At 42.9% G+C, this 17,180-nt stretch overlaps 1 protein-coding gene across 7 annotated transcripts in view; it reads right to left on the reverse strand.

Moving 5' to 3' along the window:
- Positions 1-2,689: 2,689 nt before the first annotated feature.
- The window catches only part of TLR5 (toll like receptor 5), a 32,016-nt gene continuing 17,525 nt past the window's right edge, over positions 2,690-17,180 (reverse strand). For 2 of the 7 annotated variants that reach the window (XM_080586383.1, XM_080586384.1), the window contains exons 2-3: positions 12,151-12,250; positions 2,690-8,904 (exon numbers count right to left, since the gene is read on the reverse strand). In XM_080586383.1, the coding sequence (XP_080442509.1) occupies positions 6,318-8,904; positions 12,151-12,250 (2,687 nt within the window). In that variant the 3' untranslated portion in view covers positions 2,690-6,317. The other 5 variants (XM_080586381.1, XM_080586382.1, XM_080586386.1 and 2 more) reach the window with 5 other exon arrangements.

The raw sequence follows: 17,180 nt of genomic DNA on the forward strand, positions 1-17,180 counted from the left end.
TGGGTTAGAAGAGACCTTAAAGATCTCACCTAGTTCCAAACCCCCCTGCCATGGGCAAGGGACACCTTTCACTAGACGACGTTGCCCGAAGCCCCATCCAACCTGGCCTTGAACTCTTCCAGGGATGGGGCACAAACAGCTTCTCTGGGCAAACTGTTCCAGTGCCTCACCACGCTCCGAATAAAGAATTTCTTCCTAATGTCTAATTTAAAATCTACCCTCTTTTAGTTTAAAACCATTATACCTTGTTCTATCAATACAATCCCTGATACAGAGTTCCCTGGTAAAGAGATTTTGTTCCTTGTCTTGTCTTTGCTTGCTTCAAGTTTCCACTTTTCATGAAATGGAAGTACCTTTTTAATGGCAAGGTGCTTAGACTGCCATATGTGTCTTTCCTAACTTTGGTGATCTCCCAGATTCACATGTGCTGCTTCTGCTCCATTTGCAGTGTTTTCTCCTCTCCTCCTGCCACTCACTTGTGTATTGCTCTTCATCTGTAAGTATTTTGCCAGGTATGGGTCTTGCTTTGTGATTTAACTGGACTGCTGAAATTCACAGTTCCAGTGAGAAGAGAACATGTTAAAGCCATTGTAATATAATCAGTACCACATGAAATTGAGAAGGTGGTATACAATAATCTGAAACCCAGATGGTCTCTGGCAGTGGGAAGTAGGAGAGCTGTAATGCTCAGAGAGACTCAGAAGTCAAAAAATGAGCTGAGTTAATGATGTTGCACAAGAAAAAGAAAGGCAGTGTGATTCCGAGTGACATATGGATGAGTGTCCCACTCAAGAGAGTGAACTCTCTATAGTGTTATCTGTGGTAGCATTCTCCACAGCTTCTGTACTGCTATTGGGGTGGGAGCAACGATGGATGCTAACTGTAAATGAACAAGGTGATAGCTCCAGCAGCATGCTGAACAGTCTGTCTGAGGGGGGTTAGCAAGTGGTATTAGTAAATATAACTGGACAGTACTTTGTTAAGCCTAGTGTGCATGCTGGATGGGAAGGGAAGCAGAAGCCTGGCTTCACTGGACTCTGACAGGTTAGCCAGCTGTAACTCTTGAACCATTGCATTGACTGCTTCCCCAGTTAATATTTATAATATATGTTGCAATGGTTGAAGCAGGGTCTTACTATCAAATATCTCAGCTGATAGCATGTGGCACTAAGTCACTCTCTGAATATTCCATATGTTCCTACTGCAAATAAATTCACCAGCTTCCATGATAATAGCTTATTTTAGAGCCAGTGTCACACTTCACACTCTACTCTGGATACTCTCCAACAACAAGTTAATGTCTTTCACTGGGGAAGGTGAATAAAACCGATGAGAGTATCCTTAACTAAAGAGCCATAAAATTCTAATAGAGCAGTAATGTTCCCGGTGAGCCTTAAGGGAATCTGATCAATAGCTATGAGGTTGAGGCTCAATTTATGGCATTAATTCATCAAGCATAGTTGTTCTCCATTTTTGTACAGGATGCTTTTGTGATTCCTGCTGAGCAGAGCAGTACAAAGTCTGCACAAGCCCTTTCTTGACAATTCCCCAGGCTTTGTCATTTAAGAAGAGGTGATTCCACAGCAGTGGTGATCGAAGTCCTATGATCTGTTTGAAGTCAATTTTTTCATTGGATAGGACAGACTGTACCAGCTGGGAAGACCGCATTTGTTCTGAGTGTCTCAGGCTTGGGGTGGTTTCACAGTGAGTAAAAAATAAAGTTATTTCAGATTTCTTGAAAAATTCACACTGGAATTATTCATATGCCTATCAACCACTCCACAATCAGGAACGGTTCAGTAGCATGTTCTCCAAAAATCTCTTTACTTCCTTTTGCCAATCCCTTGCAGTAGAATTTGCAAGGAGCAGATGGAGGCTGTGCTACTTATGCTTCTGAGATGCCTCTGTGGTATGTTTTCCCAGCTGCTCCTAACACAGTTTAAATTTCTTTATGCTTCCAAAATGGTATGTATATCATATGGAGGTATGGAGGCAGACAATGAAATTTCATCTGAAGGTTTCATTACCTTTATGTAAAAAGTCAGAAGACTGAAGTAAATGCAAGTTCGATCTAGCCACCTCCCACCAGTGCCATAAGCAGTAGAGAGAAGCATTTCAAAAAGAAAAGCAAATACTTTGTTAAAGCCTTCTTGGCAATCTCTGTATCTACTTGTGTGCAATAGTTCCTGCATACATACGTTAGCTGAAATAAGTTTTGAGTACCTGAAGTGATAGGAGTGTCTTGTAAGTACACAATAAGGTCCTAACTGCAGAGGGCTCTCAGTTAACACTTGACCAAAAATGTTTTGTGACAATCATTCAAATTTAATTTCTTAAACATGCTTTTAAAATTCCCATCTCTTACACTGCATACAGATCCATCACCTAGACCTGCACATGATCTTGATTGTACAGATTGATTCCTGCTTTGGCTGTCAGTAGCTTGGTAAGCTTTTATTGAATATATATATAACCTCTGACTGAAGATAATGTCTTTAAATATTTGCACTGGCTGGGGAAAATAGAAAAAGTTGGACTCTTTCAGAGACCTGTAAGAAATGCAGAGTGGTGGCTTTCATTACAGCCCACGGGGTCCCTGGGAAGCCGGGGCCGCCGGTTCTTTTTCTGACTTCGTGCAGCAGCATTTCGTCCCTAACGTGAGCAGCTGCAGAGGACCGGAGGCAGGAGGAGTTTAGGACAGCCTTAGCTGTTACCCAAGCCAACAGCGACACCCAGGGCTTTATGAGCACAGTCCCGTCCCTTTTCTTAATCCCCCTGCCCCATGCAAACGGGAAATTTTCCCAAAGTTTAGCCCTTTTCTGTTCCTGAATGACTACACCGATTGAGAAGAAAGTAATATTTTGCTGTAGTAGCTGTGTCAATAGAAATCATGCATATTGTTACCTTGAGAGTAAATTAGATCAGTCACAGGCACTTCATTAGTCAAAGAGCTGCGTTCTCATGAAGCATATTGTACTTTATTGCTTCTATGAAAATAGTTAAGATGGTACTATTTGTTTGAAGCTAAGGTCAAGACAGCTAGTTCATAAAACAGTCCATTCCTGCTTCTTCACCACATTGAAAAAATCACCCAGCCCATACTGAACTTATTTTGGTAAGCCTTTATTGAATACATGTATAAAATCAGAAGAACAATACCTTCAAAGATTGTGTCACAATAAAAAAAAAATGGGTGCAGGTTTTATAACAGTGCACGATTGTCATTGTTGTGGCTTGGATAGAGTTAATTTTCTTTGAAGAGGCTTGTATGATGCTGTGCTTTCGATTTTTGATGAAAATAGTGGTGATAACACACTGATGTTTTTAGTTGTTGCAGAGCAGTGCTTGCACTGAGCCGAGAACTTTTCTACTTCTCCTGCTGCCCTGTCAGTGAGGAGGCTGGGGGTACACAGGGAGCCAGGAGGGCATGCAGCCAGGACAGCTGGCCCAAACTGGCCAAAGACATATCCCATACCATATGATCGTAGAATCACAGAATGGCTTGGGCTGGAAGGGACCTCAAAGATCATCCAGTTCCAACCCCCTGCCATAGGCAGGGATGCCACCCACTAGACCAGGTTGCCCAAAGCCCCATTCAGCCTGGCCTTGAGCACCTCCAGGGATGGGGCATCCACAGCTTCTCTGGGCAACCTGTGCCAGTGCCTCACCACCCTCTGAGTATAGAATTTCTTCCTAATATCTAATCGAAATCTCCCCTCTTTTAATTTAGAACCATTCCCCCTTGTCCTGTCATTATCTGTTTGAGCTAAGAGTCACTCTCCATCTTTTTTATAAACCCCCTTTAAGTACTGAAAGGTCACAATGAGGTCACCCCGGAGCCTTCTCTTCTGTAGGCTGAACACCCCCAGCTCTCTCAGTCTTAGCACCTCATAGGAGAGGTGCTCCAGCCCTCTGACCATCTTTGTGGCCCTCCTCTGGATCCTCCTTTAACAGCCCCACATCCTGCTTGCGCTGCAGGCCCCAGACCTGCATGCAGCACTACAGGTGGGGCCCCACAAGGGCGGAGCAGAGGGGCACAATCACCTCCCTCAACCTTCTGGCCGCTCCTCTGTTGGTGCAGCCCAGGATGCAGCTGGCATGAATTTCTGGGCTGCAAGCTCGCACTGCTGGCTCATGTCAAGCTTTTCATCCACCAGAACCCCCAAGTCCTTCTCTGCAGGGCTGCTCTCAGTGACTTCTTCTCCCAGTCTGTGCTCATGTCTGGGATTGCCCCAAGCCCATGTGAACCACGTGAGGTTAAACAAGTCCAAGTGCAGCACCTTGCACTTGGACCTGTTTAACCTCACGTGGTTCACATGGGCCCAATCCTCAAGCTTGTCCAGGTCCCTTTGGATGACATCCCTTCCTTCTCTGGTATCAACTGCACCACTCAGCTTGGTGTCATCTGCAAATTTGCTGCACTCGATCCCACCATCTATTGAACAGTACCAGTCCCCAGACAGACCCCTGAGGGACACCACTTGCCACCGACCTCCACCTGGACATAGAGCCATCGACCACCACTCTCTGGGTGCGACCCTCAAGCCAACTCCTTGTCCACTGCCAACTCCGTGTCCACTGAATGATCTACCCATCAAATCCATCTCCTTCCAATTTGGAGACCAGGATGTCATGCGGGACCATGTCAAAGGCTTTACAGAAGTCCAGGTAGATGACATCAGTTGGTCTTCCCTTGTCAACTGATGCAGTCACTCCGTTGTGGAAAGCCACCAGATTGATCAGGCATGATTTGTCCTTGGTGAAGCCACGCTGGCTGTCTCAGATCACCTCTTTGTCTTGCACGTGCCTTGACACTGCTTCCAGGAGGATCTTTTCCATGATCTTGCCAGGCACAGAGGTGAGGCTCACCAGTAATGATGTTATGTTCAGCAACAGAAGCTGGGGTAAAGAAGGAGTAAGAAGGGGACATTTGGAGTGATGGCATTTGTTTTCCCACGAAACTGTCAGGCGTGATGAGCCCACTTCCTGGAAGTGGCTGAACACCTGCCTGCTGATAGGAAGTAGCAAATGAATTCTTGTTTTGTTTTGCTTTGCTTGTGTGTGTGGCTTTTGCTTTACCAGGGGGCTTTGTTTCAACCCATGAGTCTCACACTTTTACCTTTCCGATTCTCATCCCCAACCCACCTGGGGAGACAGAGCGAGTGGCTGTGGGGTACTTCAGCTGCTTGCCGAGGTTAAAGCACGTTAGTGACAGGTCAGACTTTTATTAAAATGACCCCGAGCAAGCCCCTGAAGATGCACACCTGAGCAAAACAGTGATAAAATATTTAGAGAGTAAATAGACAATTATGATTCCAGATAAAATATTTCAATAGAACCAGAAAAAAAAAAAATCTTAGATTTGATCAGGACACAGGACGTACACAGAAAAACCCAAATGACACACAAAAGTTATCTTCATTTTCCACCCACAGAATGTGAAATCTGTCTAGCAGATACTGTGCTATCGGCCATATCACTGGTGTACAGCCCCCGTGGCTGCTGAGGTAGTTTCTTGTTTGTTTTTCAAGATGGTTTGTTTGGTTTTCCAGGCTTGCTTCAGATCTGTAGGGGATGCTCATTTCTCTCTGCAGGGCTGGAGGCAGCTCAACTGAGAAATTGCCAGACTGAAACGGCAGCAAATGAAGTAGCCCAATGACTGTAGTTTTACCACCAAACAGAGAAGTTGTGGAGGGGAAGGGGATGAATGAAATTCAAAAGTTGTACATTGCAGTTGAGAAGCTGTGGATAATTTAATAGAGAACAAATAAATAATATCCGTGTAACACCAATTTAAAGCATAAAGGTGTAAAGCACTAATGCTACTTTGAAACAGGACATGAAAACTTACAGAGTTGAGAAAGCGCAGGAGCAAGTAATCAACGAACCAATGATCACATTAGGTTATACATGAAAACATATGTGGGTCATATACGGTACAATGGACTCTTTTTTTAGGAAAAAAAAAAAAAAGAATGGGCTTCTTCCCTTCCTCCTCTCACTGAAACAGACCTGTAAGTATGTAGCACTCTGTAAGTAGAATTAAGTTGTTTGAAACTAAGCATCCAAAATGTGAGAAATGTGAGGCATTTGTGATTCATTAATTCTTCTGAAAATGGGTGCCATAGTCCATAAAATAATTTCACTTCCTTGTATTTGCTGGTTGCTTTCAAGTTGTTTCTATGTTTAGTAGGATTAAAACTGAAAGTTATGTTTCTACCTGCTTCTTCATGGAAGAATGAAGCAAAGCATCTGTTTCTTCCTGCCATGGCACAGCTAGAAAGAGGGTATCTGGAAAGCCAGCAACCCATACACTGTCAATGTGAGAGTGTCGCTACAGTCTGCAGCTCTATACCATCGACATTCCTTTGCACTTTTTTTTCCTTCAGAATTTGGCAAGAAAGGTTATTTAAAAACCATTCTATATCTTGATAATCTTCAGGCCATCGCAGATATTGACTCCTTTGTAAATAGATTCGAATTGGTTTGTGCTTCATCAGTTGATACTGAGAAAGTGACCCAACTACTACCATAATGAGGACATCTTTCAGATCACTAAAGTACCTGCTCTGGGCAAAATTAAAGGCTTCCACACACCATCCATCTTTGAGAAACTGTCTGGTCACAATGCAAATTGTTTTTCTGCTGTTCCAAATGGCATCACGAATATTGTTGATATGTTCTTCCCCAGGCAAGAAATCTCGTTCCTCAAAGCACAAGGTAAATCTGTTTTTATCAAAATACTGTGAATCCAGGTGCTTTAGCAAAGAATTCTGGACCCATTCAAAATCATTTTTGCTGTAGCACAAATATGCGTCATACTTGTATTCACTTGTATCTGCTGCTGGTGGATGGCTGTCTATCATTTTTTTTGTGATAGTTTTATACCAGACAAAACAAATCCCCCGACAGCGAGTAAAAATGATGGCTGCCATTAAAAACATTACAAGGGTGATGGACGTGAAGATGAATACTGAGAATCTGAGTGTCTGCTGGAGTTCATCTTCATTGCAATTATATGTCAGAAATGACAGTGGTTCCCCTGCCAATGTAGGTGGGTACACACAGTACCTGTCAGACTGTGAGCCAGCTAGAGTCACATTGGTTTCATTTAGCCACTCTGTTAGGCTCTGTAAAGTACAATCGCAGACATAGTTGTTATGTGATATATCCAGAATACTCAAAGACATAAAGATTTCAGGCTCAGGGGAAAAAAGCTGGTTTCTAGACAAGTTTAGGTATCTTAGGCTTTGTGGAAAAATCCCAGGAGAGAGATGAGACAAGAGGTTGGAAGCCAGATCAAGTCCTTGTAGAGATATTAGGCCTCTAAAAATTCCCTGCGGAAGAGCACTAAGGTAGTTGTTGTTCAGAAGTAGAACCTGAAGTTTGGACAGTGGCCTGAACACATCCAGACATGAGTCTCTCTCCCACACAAGCTGTAACATGTTTTCTCCTAGATCCATAAAAATTAACTGATTGTTTTCTATAGCAGTAACAGTTTCCTCACAATAAGAGATGCGATTCTGTTTTAAGAAGATATACTGTACACCTGGAACTCGGAAAAGAGTATACAGTTCACCCAGATCTGCCAACCAATTTCTCTCTAATTCAAGATACGTTGCAGCTATTTCTGTGCCAGCTACAGACGTTAACTTATTGTCACCTAAAAAGGCATATGTCAGATGCGGAAAGGAAGGGAGTTTTTTAATGGCGTTGTCTCCGAGATTGATTATTTTCAGATTTACTAATTTACTGAATGATTTTTGACCAATCATCCCAATATGGTTTTGCTGCAAATCAATGTACATTACACTGTGTAGCCCCTCAAAAGTATAATCATACAACTCACCTAAAAGATTACTTGAGAGATTGAGAGTTCTTAGTTTTCCCAAGCCAAAAAATGCTTGCCTTTGGATTTGATTCACCTTGTTTCTGGAAAGGTTTAGTGATTCCAGATTACCAAGGCTTTTGAAGATTAATGAATTGAGAGAGAAAATGTAACCATTGGAAATATCAAGCACATGAAGATCACTTCTTGCTAGCCCTGTAAATGTATCCTCATCTGGATTTTTTAAGTTATTGAATCCAAATCCTGAGCCCATTGTATGAAAGCTAAAATTTAAAGTATCGATTGGAGTCCCATTAATGGCTGTACAGAAATACCGGACTTTCTGTGTGCTCCAGCCATTTTGACTAATGTCCAGTAAGTTAAATGTAATATTTCTGAAAAGATTTGGGCATTTGGCCCAGACCGTTTCATCAGTCTTATATAAACTAGTATAACTGAGGCTAAAAAATGAAAAGTGTTTTCCTTGGAAGCTGGTAAGATTGCTTTCACACAGGTTGGATATGGCATTGAATTTCAGGTTCACACTTTTCAAGACTGTTAGATTATAGAATAAGGAATGAGGCTGAAGTTTTGTGATTTGGTTCCCTGAAAGATCCAAGTCTTCTAATGAGCTCAAATCTTGAAAGTAACGCTCCTCCAGGATGGAATCTCCAAGGTTGTTCTGAAACAGCCGGAGTGCAGTCAGACTTGTCAAGCCCACAAAAGCATCAAGATCCAGCTGAAGAACCCTATTGTATCCTAAGTCTAAGACACGAAGGTTTGGCAGGTTCCTGAAAGCTTCTTTTCCTATGTTAACAGGAAAGACACGTTGTGTTCCAATTTCCAACAACCACAAATGCTCCAGCAGTGGAAATGAAGTTGCAGTCACTTGTCTGATATAGTTGAAACTTAGCAAAAGCTTCACGGTATTCTTTGGCACAGGTGGAATACCTGTGAGGTTGCAGGAATAATACACGGCGACTTGGGCTTCTGAATAACAGCTTCTAGATGCAAATATATCTCTAGCTAGTGATATTCCAAAAACAAGTACTAGCTGTTGATGTAACATCATGAATCTGTATGAAAGAAGTGAAAATAGTAAGCATTAATTCTGCTACTGACTATCTGCAGTAAGTTGTACAGCAGCTTTTTAACAGTTGTAGAATAGAAGACTAATGTCATGCTAAAAATTACTAGTGATTTGGATTTATCCTTTCTCTGAAGTCTAATAAGCATCATCTGATAGTCTCAGAAAATGGATCCTAAACAGACGTGAGCACCTCTGATATGAAAAGTAATTCTCCTGATCTGCATCTTAAGGTCAGCATCAAAACCCCAATAGTTAAGTGACCAATATCTTGGTCTAGCTATTTAATTTGCATCATGGAAGTGACAACACTGGTATATTAGCTTAGTTCCGTAATTGGTGATCCAAACAGGTTTAAACAGTTTGGATTACTAAAGTATAAATGCCGTCATCCAGTCATCAGAACAGGGCAGGCCAGTGCTGCCCTCTCCCTCAGCTCTCTCCTTGTGAGGACAACGACGCTATCTGGAATGTAGGTTGCTGTAACACCGTAGTGCCTAACAGCCATAGATGAATTTTTAAAAGGGGAACATCATTTAGGGCTCTGTGACTCTGAGATTAACCCTGCAATGTGAAAATGTTCTTGAAAGAGTGGTAAAATAGTTTTAGAACAGGCAGGTGCAAGGCTAACAGTGAAGAAAAAGAAAAATGTGGCAGCCTGAAAACAGTGCTGCAAGATGTGAAAAACTACACTTGCTGAACTGTAAATTGCTGTTATTGCAAAAAGGTACATAACATAATTTATGCAACCCAATGATGAATACATTTATTAATTTATTCACACACTGGATTTTCCATGCGTTATACCATCTGTCGGCCTGTCTCTCTCAGACATAAATCTCTTCAAAGCAAGGAAAGTCTTTTTCATTGAGCATGTTACAAAATAAAGCAAATTATTAGCACTAAAATAGTTGTTTATGTACTGTAGTTAAAAAAAAACAATGTTAGCTAAGGTTGCAACCATCTGCCTCTCCTGTTTAAACAGCATTATTTGAAATTATTTACTGACTGACAACCCAATGTAAGATTTTTTCTGACTTCCAGCAAAAATCTACTTAAAAACTGGTAAATGTGAGTCCTTGTGCAAGCAAATCCCCTGATGACTATCTAACAGCTACATGGTAAATCTATTTCAGAGAGGAAAGAGAGTTTGGCTTTGACCCAGTAATTGAAAAGAGGTAAATCCTGTTAATTATTATGATTTAAGCACACTGATTCTTTAAAGCACAAGTACAGAATGCTATGCAGAATTTAGGACTTGAACTAAAAACATCTTATGCTTGTTGCTGTCATACAAAGTGCACGGACTTCTAGGAAATGAGGAAGTATGTCAGTAGAAACCAGTCTGATATTCACATTTCATATACCAAAGGAAAGACCTAGACATTTTTATAGACTCCTCAAATAAGAATTACAAGGTTATAATAGTACAATGAAATCTCATTAACTTTGACACTGTCTCACAGAACCTAACATTTTTTGTTGATGTTCTCGAAGTCATCAGGTTATACTCAAATCTGAACCTGCAAGTATCTGACCATTGTGATTACTAAGATGAGTCTGTAAATTTCCACCTTAAGGGCTCAAATTTCAAGTGGGAAATACACACCCTACAAATTTGTATTTCACATTTTTATCTTGTCAGCTTTTAAGACAGTTTCATGGTTTGGGTCAAGACCTTGTTCTTGAATGTGAAAGAGATGATGAATACAGGATAGAGTGCTAAATTCCAAAGTTCTGGCATTCAAATTTCATTCACATTTTGTCTTAGTAAAGTGTTTAGGATTTGCTCCAAATAAAAGCAAATTGCAGGCAATAAGTATCAAGATTCTTTTAAGAGATTTTAACTGCATCTATGGGGAATTATCCATAATACTACAAAATAATTATATTTTTTACCCTCTTTTTTTAACTTAACATGCACTGTTGAAATGGGGAAATTATAAATAGCCACCTATATAATATTTAAGTTACTACAAGATATTGTAGGTTATTAAAAAAAGACACAGCTAAACATATAGCAAGCAGATCATTATTTTACAGATGTTTAAATTCCATTCCAGGTATTTGCTCAAATGATATAGCTGTTTGTTTTTTTTTTTAAGTTTTGGCAAAGTCATAACACTAGCAAAACTGGTGACACATAGAAAGTACTTTGGAAGTCAACATTTAATATAAATGTATACCAACTTACCACAAGAAAAAGCTCAAAATGTTTAGAGTGGAGCTATGAGAAAACATTGTTTATTATTTTTAAATTAAAAAATGTACCTCGATTTTTACTATCAGAAAAAAAAAAAAAGGTAAAATATTTTTAACCACCTCTGCTTTTACATTTTATCTGCTTCTCTATATTATTGTAAGTTTAAAATCTCTTATCAATCTCTTAACAGTCCTTATACTCCACCTCAGCTCAGGTTTGGTGGCAAGGAAGGTTTCATTTGTAAACTGTTTCCTCCCTCAATGTTTTCTGCAAAAGCTACTACCTTTTCCCACAGATCTTGGCTCTTCATGAGCAAGAGCAGGATGCTAGCAGTGTAATGCCTGTTACTGTGCTTGTGAAGACAAAGATTTTTAATGTAATAGAATCTCCCTATCTAGTACGTTGTACAACCCTTCACTATTAGGTACATCAGTAGCAATAATATAGGTACATTAGTACCTATAACCTTCTGGGAAGAATGTTTTTCCTACAAAATGACCACCATCCCGTTCAGTTACATGCATGTGCTTGGAGATGAAGGATTGTATAAATGCTTAATTTGTTATTGAAAAATGGAGCAATGAAGTTTAGAGAACGAGAGCTCTGCATGTGGGGTTTTGTTTCATTCTACTTCATTGATGTCAGAAAGGGTAAGCAGCAAAGGGAAAGAGAAAAGTAGCAGGAGGAAGAGGAGGAAAAACACAGCAAATGCTTTTGGGGTGGAAAGTCCTTAGCAGGTAAGTTTCTAAGCAATGGAAAGAACTTTTACAACGCAAGGTAAATATTCAACCTAGATCTAAAAGCAGCAAGCAAATGCACACAGAATGCAAATATTGTAGTTTTTGGCTTGGACTCCCTAGGAAGTGTGCATCTGGATCAGCGAAGGCAGATTCAGCTGCTTAGAGTAGTCTGGAACTGATCTATACCATTGCACTACCTTTTTTTTTTTTTAAACTAATTTTTGTTAACATGGTTTTAAATCACCTAGAAACTTTCACTAGCACAACAAAAAAGGAAGGGGACTGACAGTACCTGAGAGTGGATGTTGTAGTGCTGCCTGTCCTTCTCAGCACAGCTGTGTACACCTTAGGACATCGACAGAAGCTGTCAGCGAGCAAGGCCTGAAGTATAGCTGAAAAGAGGAACTAAGACTGTCACCTTTTTTATGTACACAAGTCAGGAAAAAGTTAGAATAACAGCTATTCCATGGAGAGTTGCAAAGCACTTGCCATTTCCCCTTCCATGTCCCCAGCAAAAATGCACTGAGTCCACATAAACAAAGAATGGGTTACGTACCCTATTTTTCTCCTTGCTGATGGCTGAGAATGTTCACTTGCTATTTAAAAAGTGATACAAAAGGAAAATTTCAGTCTCAGAAGTGGTTTTGCACAGCTTTTAGTGGCATGCTTACTCTCCTCAGCAGCACCTCCTGTTTCCGCCACATAACCTAGGTCAAATATGAACCAGCACAAGCCAGCTCAACTGATATGCACTTTTGTACTCATGAAAATAATCAGCTGACCTAAATAGTTCTGAATTTTCAGCCACAGCTTTTGGGGAACAAAACATCAGAGGTGCTGGCTAACTGGACAGGCTCTAAAGAAGAACAGTTTGATACAATTAACAACAAGCTTTAAAGAGTTTAAGATTTTTTTCAGTAACTCATTGCAGTGACCATGATATCCTCCTATGGAGAATTTCCCTAGATGATGACTCAGTCAGAGGAATTGTGTTGCCCACCACAAGACCAGACTGCTTGAAATAATTCCATACAGATGAAGTCTTGTGATCAAGAATACTTGTAATTGAGGTGTGTGGGATGTTGTCAGCAGGTAAAGACTAGACAGAGGTAAAGCTGGTAAATTTTTATTTATCTGCACACACACACACGCACAAAGGATGCGAATTGTTTGCTCATGCTAACTTTCACAAAAACATCTAGGCCATTTTCTGTAGGCCACTGGGTCACAGGTGAGTGTTGTGTATATATAATAAAGGTACCAACAAAGTGCTCCGTGCAGGCTCCCCCAAGGATGTAAAGCTGTTGCCTTTTCACATCGGCCTCCAGAGGGTCTGTAACTGCTGTGCAAGGCTCCTCAACCTGAGGTGCACCTGTGCAATGGCTGCACATACCGGGAGCAGCAGCAGGACGTGGTGGTGCTGTGTAGGTTGACTAGCTGAAGGAAGGGCCTTTTGGATCAGATTTTGGGGGACTTGGCTGCCTAAATCCTGTTAAGTTCATATGAATAGAAAAATTTGCTTTTCTCAATCCCATTCTTCAGTTCCTGGGTCCCTTCCTGCCATACAAATGAAAGAGCCTCCCTATTCTGTTATACCTCTGTATCCACAGTCATGTCACAATTCCACAGAGAAGAGAGTCATTTCTACTTCTTGGAGAAGTGCTGAACAAGTTAAATATCCTTATCTAATATTCTTACATGATTTTCTTCACTCATGGTGACACTTATGGACATCTTTCTAAGAGACTGGTTATACACACTGACTGTGAAGGACTATCTGTAACTTGGTAAAATTTCTTAGGAAAAAAAAAAAGACCTTCAAAGAGAACCCTCTTTCTTTTAATCTCACGGTAAACCTGCTGACAAGGAGTTTGTTTACAATATTTACCTAGGCCATAATAGAGATCTTAAAAAATACATCACAACCAGTAAGCCTTTGTTCTTAGATTGGCCAGATAGACAGCTGCTATTGTGAAAGCATGTATTGCTGCTGTTATCCCATTAGATCAAATCTACCTACTGAAACAAAACCAAAAAAAAAAAAAAACAACCCTCCAAGCTTTTGTCCAGGCTCTAAGCCATCCCAATATACGCATTTGTGCTTATAAAAAACGTGCAATGTAAACAAACCGTACATATGGGACCTGTCTAGTCAATTACAACCTAAAAAAAAATCATTCATTAGATGATTAATGAATGCGCCCCTTTGAAGCCCCTGAGCCTCTCCCTTAAGCTGCTAGGACGCTAAACTCAAATACAGCATTTTCCAACTTAAAATCAGAGAGCATATTATAGGGCAGGTGAGTACTGAGACAGTTCTTTTCATGGGTGGGGTCCTAAGGCAAGAAGGCATTATGCGATCAGGCAGAGCAGAAGGACCATAAAAAACAGCCACTGGTTTGGCTAATCAGGAGCTACATATTGGATGTAATTATCTAGATCCTATTCATCATTTAGATTCATTTTGATATCCCCTCAGATTATATGATGAGATGCAGGCATGCACACTTCAGAGAGTGTGATTCCTCTATCCTTCTTCTGTTATTACAGTTCTTTAAAACGACGTGGTTTCCAGAAGGGCAGGGAAAAAAAAAGAATATATAGACTAAAGTATTCTGTGGTCCATTTCTCTGGGGGACAGGAGCAAACCAGACAGATGGGAGAGGGGGTGCTGTAGCCCCAGACTCCAGCTCCTGGAACCGTTTCGAGTGTCTCCCTCCTGAACAGAGGCAGCCTGCTTTTCTGTGCTTGAGCAGCCAGCTGGGTGGTTATTGCAGCGAAGGGACCCAGTGCTGGGCACTGGTCCATCTGTCAACCCCAGGCAGCCCAGGCTGCTCTGTCACTGTGTCTGTTGGGGGATGATGAAGGCAGAGAGAGCCTCAAATAGGCTTGAAAAGAGGACCAGCAAGGTTTCTTACGCTCTTCCAGGTTGTAAAGAAATGAATTTCTCAAGGCTTCAGTGAGGACAGTAAAAATTCCTGTTCTTTCAACTCACTGCTATGGTTGCTTCCCAGCAGGGACACTTGCTGTCTTGCACAAAGTACTTGTGCTCAAGAATTCTTACCTCATACCCTGAATCCATCTTGACTTCTTTTTCTTTGAAAGTTAACATGTGATAGCTGCCTGGTCTAGACTAGAAGCCACTCCAGCGAAGCAGCATTTCCCTTGAGAAACCAAGAAACGTAGCTATTGTTTTGGGCTGTGTTTTTCACACAGAGGATTTAGCTCAGGGACAAAAGGGCCTTTTTTTTTTTTTTTTTTTTTTTGTGCTTGCAGGATAATTAGAAGCAGCCAAATTTAAAACTCTCACCTGGAAAAGATCAAAGAGATCATAGGAAGTAACTATCAGGAATGACAGCTGAATTGGAGGTTGCACTGTCAAGCTTACAGGAGGTCAGCTTTCAGAGAATTGACAGAAAACCTTGGGGAAGGGGCAGCAAATGGAGGAGCAGCATTCAGACTAACTCCTAGGGTCACAAGCAGAATTTGGTATAGCCTTAACTACCAAACTAATCTTTTTATAAAGCCAGGCAGCACTGTCTTGACAATGAAATCGTGGCCAAGCATAAAACAGCAGTCAGTAGCTGAAGTCAGCAAACATGACTAAATGGCTACTTGGAAGGGAAATGGCACAGTAGCCACTCTTTCACTCCTGGGACCCAATCTAGGCAGAGTATTTATTAAGGAATTTTTAGAAGAGTGTGGAGACAGGTGTTGATAACAGATAACAAAGATGTTTGCTTTCGCAAGTACGTTTTTAAAAAAGCAAGCAAAAGATAACAAGCTGCAAATGGCCAGTGACAAAAGAACCATAAATGTATTGAGAGACAGACAACCAGTCTGGCCAGCATTTAAGTGAAGTTAAAAACCTCCTCCACTCCTTCCTGGAACTGAGATGTTGAAATGATACCTTCTGAATTTCTTTGCAATAGGTCTTAGATTAGAATAAATCTGAGTCAGCTCCAACTCATCGGTGGAGGAGCAAAAACGTGGAAATTGCGCTCACGAGTGCAGGTGACATAAGTTTATGCTGCAGAACCTGTTGTGCAAAGGAGACACAGCAAGCAAACGAGGTAGAAGAGCAGCGAGACTGCCTGACACAGTTACTGCATTGAGGAAGCCTCCAGTACCCTGCAACACCAAACCTTTCCGTATTACAAATACCTACCTGTTAACTGCGCAACACTGGCTATTTTCATCCGGAGGCACTCTCCTCCTCTTCTGTTACTGCTCTTTCACCTCAGTGAATAACATCCAGGATTCATTAAAGACCTGTGTTTCTGCCTAACAGGGGGGGATGCTCTGCACAGGGGCCAAGGGAAGGTGGGGGAAGAGACCTGCTCTGAGCACATTTTCCGCAGCCTGGCTGCACACATGCCCACCCAGAGGGCATCCCGAGGGAACAGCCTGGAGGCCCTTCTTGCCCCTCCTGTTACGTGGAACCTAGTTTCCTGGCTCTTACTGTCCCAGTCAGCTTCTAGAAGTTCTTGCACAGCGACATAGCTTCAGAAAGAAGCCGAAGAATGGCAGAAAGCCTGTTGCCAGTCAGGAGGAAGGAAGGCCCGTGTCCCCAGGCAGAGGACAGAGCTGAGTGAACTCTCTCATGCCCTGGCCGAACGCTCCCAGCAATAAGCCACGGAGTTAAAAGCGTACAGTGACGGCTGACCACCGCGTTTTAAAACCAATCACGGCAGCCGCTGCCGCATTTCGGACAGCCACAGCCAGAAGGACGCCTGCATCAAAGCTCTCGCGCAGCGGAGCCGAAGGGGATGCCGACTGCCCAGCGCCGCCCGCCTCCCCGCACCGCTGGGGGACGGAGCTCCCCGTGAGCTCTGCAGAAGCGGCGCTCAGCGCCCGGCCCGGCCCGGCCCGGCCCCCACCTGCCCGCGGCTGCGCCTCCCTCAGCGAGCGGCCCCGGGCCACCCGCGCCACGCCGCCGCCCCCGCTCACCTCCACCGGCCCGGCCCGGCCCCGCCACCCGCCCGCCGGCCCCGGCCGTTAACGGAAACCCCGCGGGCCCCGGCTCGGGGCCGCACCTCCCCGGGCACGGCCGCTCCCGGCCGCGTTTCCCAGCCCCCCGGGGTGGCTGCGGGTAGGGGCGAGCAGAGCGGCCGGCCCCCGGCACGGGCCGGGAGAGCCCGGTGCGGAGCCGGGAGCCCGCAGCCCGGGGCCGGCCGTGCCCAGCTCCAGCGGCAGGGAAGCAGCGGGGGCCCGGGGTGTCGGCGGGGTGGTGGGCGGCGTGGCGCGGCGACGGAAGCCGAAGGAAAGGAGAAAGGCACGCAGGAGGAGTCGGCAGGGACTAACCGCCGGCAGGTGCGATGG

The sequence above is a fragment of the Anser brachyrhynchus genome (assembly GCF_964034855.1).
Source record: "Anser brachyrhynchus genome assembly, chromosome: 3".
NCBI classification, from domain to species: domain Eukaryota; kingdom Metazoa; phylum Chordata; class Aves; order Anseriformes; family Anatidae; genus Anser; species Anser brachyrhynchus.